Raw genomic sequence first — 8140 nt, forward strand, 5'->3', positions numbered from 1 at the left:
CAAGGGCCCCAGCTGAGTGCAGATACATGGTTTCCATCCAAATATCTCTAAAGCTAAGCTTAAAAACTACTGTCCAAATACCCACTATTTGTCCAAAAACCCACTATTTGTGAAATGTACTAGCCCTGACCTTCATGCAATAAGCTGCAAATGGACAGACTCCCGCCTGCAATTTATTCAATAGGTTTTCGGGTAGTACATTTGAAAAGCAGTGGGTTATTGGACAAATAGTGGGTTTTTGGACACGTGTTTTTAAGCTTAGCTTTCGAAACATTTGCATGAAAACTATTTATCTGCACTCAGCTGGGGCCCCTAAATCCATAGCACCAAGTGCCATCACATAATTCCACTGTCCACGAACCCACTATGTTTTGCAATGGAATAAATGGTATGTGGGTCATCCCACGAACACACTATTTGTCAAATAACCCTCTATATTTGAAAAGTATTAAACCCGGCCTTCATGCAATCAACCCCTGAGCGAGGTCCAATTAGCATCAAAAAAGACAAGACAAGTGAAACTTTTAAAAGATTTATTTAATAACTAATTGAATGAACTGATTTGTCGTTTCCTCCTCCTCCTCCTCCTCCTATTCCGCATAGGGCGATGCCCTCTGTTTGGGTCGGCCTGTCCTCCAAAAAAAGAGAAAGAGACAAAGAGTCAGCAAACCCCACACCCACTCAAACTTAAACAGACCCACCAAAAGATGTACTTACTGAGTGGGACGCGTCCTCTTTTCAAGCCTGGCCCTCGCCTGCCTCCGGCTTCTAAATTCAATGGCCCTGAGGACCCGCAGCTCCCGGGAGCCCCCGTTTTGTGTGAGAGGTGGCTCCTGTCTCCTCCTCTCATTCAACCTCCGAAGGGCGTTGTAGCGCCGTCTCATGGTCGGCCACCTCCCGACTCATCTCCGCCACGACTAAATTGAGGTTCACCGGCTGGTCCTGGTCCTCCTGCTCACCCCCATCGTCCACCTGAAATTCCTTGTCCGACTCAACATAACTGGAACCATTGAAATGATACACTAGTATTGTGTCCTCCATTATTGCAAATTAAAGTTTGACCTGTGTGGGGCTCTTTTATAAACGTTTTGCGGCCACTGTCCAAAGTGGACTGGGAGTGGTTGTCCATTCAGCAGGCAGGCCACTTTCAACTGAGAGGACAGTCCAGAGTGGACTGGGGGTTTTCCGGACCACTTTCAACTGAGAGGACTGTCCAAAGTGGATGGGAAAAGGTCAGCAGGGGGTTTTAGGCCACTTTCAACTGAGAGGACTGTCCAGAGTGGACTGGGGGTTTTCCGGACCACTTTCAACTGAGAAGACTGTCCAGAGTGGACTGGGGGTTTTTCAGACCACTTTCAACTAAGAGGACTGTCCAAAGTGGATGGGAAAAGGTCAGCAGGGGGGTTTAGGCCACTTTCAACTGAGAGGACTGTCCAGAGTGGACTGGGGGTTTTCCGGACCACTTTCAACTGATAAGACTGTCCAGAGTGGACTGGGGGTTTTCCAGACCGCTTTCAACTAAGAGGACTGTCCAAAGTGGACTGGGGGTTTTCCAGACCACTTTCAACTGAGAGGACTGTCCAAAGTTGATGGGAAAAGGTCAGCAGGGGGTTTTAGGCCACTTTCAACTGAGAGGACTGTCCAGAGTGGACTGGGGGTTTTCCGGACCACTTTCAACTGAGAAGACTGTCCAGAGTGGACTGGGGGTTTTCCAGACCACTTTCAACTGAGAGGACTGTCCAAAGTGGATGGGAAAAGGTCAGCAGGGGGTTTTAGGCCACTTTCAACTGAGAGGACTGTCCAGAGTGGACTGGGGGTTTTCCGGACCACTTTCAACTGAGAAGACTGTCCAGAGTGGACTGGGGGTTTTCCAGACCACTTTCAACTGAGAGGACTGTCCAAAGTGGACTGGAAAAGGTCAGCAGGGGGGTTTAGGCCACTTTCAACTGAGAGGACTGTCCAGAGTGGACTGGCATTTAGGCTAATGATACAATTATAATTTGAGGCTAATAATACATCACTTATGGCTGTGATGTACATCAATGTGTGGATTTTAATTAAGACACAATGATCAAAACTAGTGTGATGTGTTCAAAAGAGTGTGCTTAGTACAGTAGAGGTGAAAACTCACTCACTGTACTCAAGTTGTGTGAAAGCAAGTGCTCATTACAAAGCAGATGACAATTTGTTGACCCATTAAAGACAAGAACATGAAAGATTATTTAAAAAACTTTATTAAAAAACAAAAACAAAAACTCAAAAATAATCAAAACCCAAAAGAAAATCAGGGAGGAGTTCTTCTGAAAAACAAAACATTGTTTTAGTGGAAGGCTTATTGAGTAACCGCGGCAACATTAAGAATCGTGCTGACAAACGGACTCTTACCCGTGTCCACGCACTCCCTCTGCTGTGCCAGCGCTGTGGCCCCGACGGCGGTCAGCTCGGCCCTTATAGGAGTGTTTTGTTCTGAAAAACAAAGCGTCGACTTAGTGGACCACTCGTGTATTATGTGCAGCGCTATCAGAACCGTGATGACATGGGGGATTCATACCTGTGAAGGCGGCCTCCAGGTCGTCGGGGGTCCACAGCGCTGGCACAGGATTGATGGCAGAGAAGAGCTCATCTGAAAGACAAACCGTCTGTTTTAGTCATCAACAATCATTAACAATCATCGATGATCACCGATATCAGGATTGTGACGATCGACGGATCCATACCGAGTAGCTCCTGTACATCTGTGTCGTGCCCAGACTCGGGTGGCGGCACCTGAGACAGCGGGGACCGGGCCTCGGCAGGGGACCGGGCCTCGGCCGGGGACCGGGCCTCGCCCGGGGAGCCATCGGCCTGGGAGAAGTCGGGGACCATGGGGACGGCTGGGTTGCTCAGCCGCAGCGCCTGAAGCTTCCCCACGCAGGTTCTTGCAGGGGCTGGGCTTGGAGGTGAAAAAGAAATAATGGGCGTCGCCACCGCCCACTAGCTCCTCCCTCATGGCCAGGAACTCCGCCATCCACTGATATTCGGTCTCCGTCACTGCCAGCTGAGCGGCCCCGAAGGCCTGGTTCGTCTTGTGGGTTGAGATCTGTGGAAACAGCAACAAACGAGCGGCGTAAGAGAAGGACAGAGAGAGAGAGAGAGAGAGAGAGAGAGAACATTTAACGTTCAACTCACATTAATCACATAGCACCCGTCCATGGTGGCCTGAGGCGCTGCCTCCACCTCCGCAATGGTCATGTTCTGGAACACCCCACCGCGATGCCCGTAGATGCAGGCCAGGTAAGCGGTGAAGTGCCCATAAAATGACCACTGGTCCTTCCTGTCAAGGGTCACCTTCAGACAGGCTGTTGAAAAACAACAAAAAAATTGTTAAACAGAGTGCTACGCAAAGGTTTAAGAGGTAAGAGGAGGCAAAAACTTACCAAGGATTTCAGGAATGGCGGCCCTGGCGGAGGCAACGCACTGGCGGAGAGCGGCCTTGGGGATCAAGTGGCCCTCCTTGGCCTGTTTGACCCCCACCTCGTGGACCACCACTCTCCGCCGAACCGAGCGGATCAGGCTTTTGATCTCTCTGTTCAGGCCGACCATGACGGTGCGGGAGAGGCGGCAGGTGGGCGGCGGGGTCTCAGAGATGTACAGCAAGAACTGCGACACGTTCTTAAGGTACATCTGGATGGTTGGCTCCGCGATCTTGGCCTGGTTGAGGGACTGGTGCCAAGACCGCATCCTCGCCGTCTGGTTGAGGAACCCAAAGCTGGCCAGGTCGGTGTGCCCCGCCAGGAGAGGACAGGAGCCTCCCCGTCACCCTCGCTACCTGGGAAGAGGGGGTTGACCTCGACCTCCTCTTCAGTCGCTTGTAGCGGCGGGTGACCTCCTGTAGCGCCTTGCTCAGGGTTTCCACCTGGCGGTGCATGTCCAGGCAGGCTGGGTTGGCGCAGGGCGGAGCAGGGGCGTCCGCCACCTCCTCCTCATCCTCCTCCTCCTCCACAGGCCCCGAGACGTCCTCCTGGTCCAGGGTCGAGGCCAGCGACACTTCGGGGTTACTCGCCCTCAGGTTGGCCAGGTCAGCAAGGATCTTCCTCCGCTTGATCGAAGCCAAAGTCTTCCTCCGAGTCGAGGGGGTCAGCCCGCTGTGGCACTTCAGGTGGCGGTCCATCCGGGCGGTGGTCTTGCCGCAGGCGGGCACCGGGCAAGTGCCCTTCCGGACGTCCACCCTCCCGGAAGAAAGTGCCAGCAGCAGTCTCCTCTCCTCCTTGTTCTTCACGAGGTGGGTGTTGGTCAGGTGCTGGCTCAGCTGGTGGTAGGGTCTGAAGCAGATCGGGCAGTCTTCAATCGCCATCTCGAGTTCTTGCTGTAAAGACTGACCCGTGCAGGGCTCTTTTATACTCTTTCGGAGGACACTTTCAACTGAGATGGACTGTCCAAAGTGAACTGGGAGCGGCCGTCCAATCGGCAGGGGGGTTTAGGCCACTTTCAACTGAGAGGACCGGCCGACGTGGACTGGGGCGGGGCGGTGTCCGGGCCACCTTCAACTGAGAGGACCGTCCGACGTGGACTCGGGGCGGTGTTAGGGGTTTTCCGGGCCACTTTCAACTGAGAGGACTGTCCAAAAGTCAGCAGGGAGTTTTTAGGCCACTTTCAACTGAGAGGACTGTCCAGAGTGGACTGGTGTTTTCTTTTGAGGCTAATAATGCATCATTTATGACTGTAATGTACATCAATGTGTGGATTTTAATTAAAATACAGTGATCAAAACTAGTGTGATGTTCAATAAAGTGTGCTTAGTACAGTATCTAGGTGAAAACAGTCACCATTCACATTTTACAGTCACCATCCATAATCAATGGAGGGGAAAAGGACGTTTTTCTCGGGAGCCGCTTTCTCCACGTTCCAGGCACTTTAATATATTTGCAGTGGAGGATAAGGCCTCTCCAACGAGCCCACCCATGATGTCCAACTCGCCGGGGTCACCGAGATACGGGCGATTTAGTCCCGAGATTCGGCGGCCACCATTTTGGAGTGCTGCCGCCATTTTAAAACGCGCCCGACGGTTTTCGGCTCATATCTCCGCGAAAACGCGGCCAAACGGGACAATTCTTTTACCATTCTCTTCTGCTCAAATAGACGCTTCCAAAGAGCCCACCTACGGCTGGATGCGTTGAGTTTTAGAGCACGGAAATTCACGTTTTATGCTCTAGCTCTGGCCCCTGGGGCCGTGGGTGGTCTCCCTGGAAAGGTCTGAAAAGGTTCTAAACGAGATTCAAATTTGGTGTCCTTAGAAGCAAGTGGGGCTTCATAAACAAGTTATATGTTGCTGCTCCTTTGAGCCGAGATCTGGACATCCCACGTAGCATTTATGCCATTATAAAAATAGGGGGTTCATGGACGGTGAAATTTCGGGACGGCGCTTGGTGCCACAGACTCGGGGGGGCCCTCTGAGTGCAGTAAAACAGTTTTTATCATGAAAAAAAAAACTTTAATTAAAATGTCCATTAATATAGTGGGTTATTGGACGTATAGGGGGTTCACGGACAGTGGAATCATGGGATGGCGCTTGGTGCTATGGACACCGCGGGGCCTGCCGAGTGCAGTAAAATAGTTTTCATCATGGCAGGACCTTTAATTGCAAAATGTCTGTCAAAAAAACAGTCTGAAAAGTGTGAATGCGGACTGGAGTTTTTATTTTTTAATTTTTTTCATCAAACCACCTCTACTGACACAGACAGACATAGATGGAGTGGTTTTAAGTATTACAATAATTATTGTAAGCTCTGTTTGTACACATTTGTCAGGACTGAAGATTGTTTATCAGTCGTCGTGACAATAATGGATGGTGTTGATTGGTTAGAGGGCGTGGAAAGTGTCATTTTCACTAAAATAATCCCATTTGCTGGTAGTCTGATGCACGGTGAGTCTCTCTAACCTGCTCTCTGATATTTTAGCTTATGCACTCGTGAATTATTTTAAATTGTACTTTAAAGTGCTTTGTGCCATGATATTGTACCGTACACAAAGTCCCGTGTTGTGCTTTGTAACACGTATTACTGTTTAGTTTATTTTTTGGGCCTAAATTGATCAGTCCAGGGAAGTTATTTAATGCCAAGTTCCCATGAAGGACTGTCAATTTTATTGATTGAATTGTGATTTAATGATTTAATGAATCATTTAATGATAGGGTTAACCTTTGGGCCTAAATTGATAAGTCCAGGGAAGTTATTTAATGCCAAGTTCCCCCAAAGAACTGTAAATTTTATTGATTGAATTGTGATTTAATGATTTAATGAATCATTTAATGATAGGGTTAACCTTTGGGCCTAAATTGATAAGTCCAGGGAAATTATTTAAGGCCAAGTTCCCCCAAAAGCCTGTCATTTTTATTGATTGAATTGTCTTTAATGATTTTAGCTGATTAAAGTGTGTGGTTTTTTTTTTTTTCATCCTTTAAAGATGCCGAAAAGTTTAAGAGAAGGTAAGTTGACATGTTGGCCGTGGCAAAATGTTACAAATGGTTTGTTACACATCAGTTTTGTGTCATAAGCTGTGTGTGTGTGTGTGTGTGTGTGTGTGTGCGTGTGTGTGTGTGTGTGTGCGTGTTTATGTCCCTGTAAATCATTTCTTTCAAGTGGACTTAAATAAATAGTTAAAATGTGTGTGTGTGCGTGTGTGTGTTTTGACTTTGTTTGGCACATTTTTTCTCACAGATGTTCAATGTCCCATGTGCCCAGCTCGGATGGCATATATTAGCGAGCACCTGAGGGGCGTCCACGCCATGCTCAACCTCGAGCAGAGGGGCATTATTGTCAAATATGCCCGCCGCAGAGTAAAGCTGATGGATTTAGCTTGTTTGCTCTGCGGCAAGGTCGTCAGGTACCCGGAGAAACATCTCCTCAAGGGTCACCGGGACCTGACGGTAAGTCTGCGTTAAAACTGACCCCGTGTTTTAAATCGGTGTGTGATACGGCTGTATGTTTGTCGATGGTATAATGAGTGCCATCGTCTGTTTTTCTACATTTCAGACCAGCTCGAGGTTGAGGGTGGTGAGGGCGTTGGAGAAGTCGGTGACCGAACCAATATTTTCAGGAGGCATGGGCTGGGCTTGAACTGCCGGGAACTCCGACATTCACAGATGTCAGGACCTCCATCGCAACCCACGTGAGTTTTCCAGCCCGTGCTTTTCTGCCTTGTGAACTCGTGACGTAAGGGTGTTTGTTTCCAACTGTGCTTTTCTCTCTGAACAGGCCAAGAACACCATCAGCCCCGGGGACCGGCACAAAGTGGCACGGTTCATGTGCCATGACACCTCCACGGCTGACAAGTTCTATGCGTTGAACTTGGATGCCAAGCAGGCCCTGGAACAGCGGGCGTTGTTCCAGGCAGCCGTGGAGGGTGAGGATGCCTCCCCGGGGACCCCAGAGAGCCCCACCACCACCACCACCACCACCACCTCCTCCTCCTCCCGTCGCAAGGCGTCCGGGAAGCAGCGGAAGAGACCGGCCCCCTCCGCCAGCCCCCCGGACCATGACACGGACCAGGAGCAGGAGAAAGATGAGGAGCAGGACCAGGAGCAGGACCAGGAGCAGGACAAGGAGAAACCGTCCACTTCGGTAAGTCTGACTTTTGGCGGGTCTGTTTAAATGTTTGTCTGACGAGTGTTTGGAGTGTTTGCTCATTCTTCTTTCCCTTCTCGCTCTTTGCAGGGCCAGTCCAGCCCGGCGAAAAGAAGACGGCGTCCTGTGGTCCGCCTGTCTCCTATGAAGTCTCCACACAAAGTGGCCCAGAAGCTGATTAGGACGGCGATCCAAAGGACCCAAAAGAGGACAAGGAAGCCAACCAAATTTACTTTTTAAAAAAAAATGTTTTTAAATTTGAATCTGTTTTTTTGTTTAAATCAGTTCTTTAATCAGTTTTTTTCTAATCAGTTTGTGTTCATTTATAATCAGTTCAGTTGTTTTGTAATAAATGTTGTGTTCAATAAATGTTTCTGTCCATTTGCAGCTTATTGCATGGAGGCAGAGGTTAGTACATTTGAAAAATAGTGGGTTATTGGACAAATAGTGGGTTATTGGACAGTGGGATAGATTGCAGGTGGGATTCTGTCCATTTGCAGCTTATTGCATGGAGGCTGGGGTTAGTACATTTGAAAATA

At 49.2% G+C, this 8140-nt stretch overlaps 2 protein-coding genes across 2 annotated transcripts; one reads left to right on the forward strand and one right to left on the reverse strand.

Moving 5' to 3' along the window:
• Positions 1-2732: 2732 nt before the first annotated feature.
• LOC148997141 (uncharacterized) lies at positions 2733-5171 on the reverse strand. Its single transcript, XM_089132353.1, has 2 exons — positions 3169-5171; positions 2733-3079 (listed from the first exon to the last, which is right to left on the reverse strand). The coding sequence occupies exon 1, from the start codon at positions 4331-4333 to the stop codon at positions 3653-3655; it is 681 nt and encodes a 226-aa protein (XP_088988479.1). The 5' UTR covers positions 4334-5171; the 3' UTR covers positions 2733-3079; positions 3169-3652.
• Positions 5172-6441: 1270 nt separating this feature from the next.
• On the forward strand, positions 6442-7841 carry LOC148997142 (uncharacterized). Its single transcript, XM_089119451.1, has 5 exons — positions 6442-6463; positions 6720-6904; positions 7011-7052; positions 7233-7598; positions 7692-7841. The coding sequence occupies exons 1-5, from the start codon at positions 6442-6444 to the stop codon at positions 7839-7841; spliced, it is 765 nt and encodes a 254-aa protein (XP_088975577.1).
• Positions 7842-8140: the final 299 nt, after the last annotated feature.

This window comes from Pimephales promelas, chromosome 2, assembly GCF_988280905.1.
Source record: "Pimephales promelas chromosome 2, fPimPro1.hap1.1, whole genome shotgun sequence".
Taxonomy (NCBI): domain Eukaryota; kingdom Metazoa; phylum Chordata; class Actinopteri; order Cypriniformes; family Leuciscidae; genus Pimephales; species Pimephales promelas.

Coding starts and splice junctions, on each gene's coding strand:
- LOC148997142 (XM_089119451.1), top strand. CDS start 6,442: ATGCCGAAAAGTTTAAGAGAAG. Junction 6,464..6,719: donor GCCGAAAAGTTTAAGAGAAG/GTAAGTTGACAT, acceptor CCATGTGCCCAG/CTCGGATGGCATATATTAGC. Junction 6,905..7,010: donor AGGGTCACCGGGACCTGACG/GTAAGTCTGCGT, acceptor TCTACATTTCAG/ACCAGCTCGAGGTTGAGGGT.
- LOC148997141 (XM_089132353.1), bottom strand. CDS start 4,333: ATGGCGATTGAAGACTGCCCGATCTGCTTCAGACCCTACCACCAGCTG.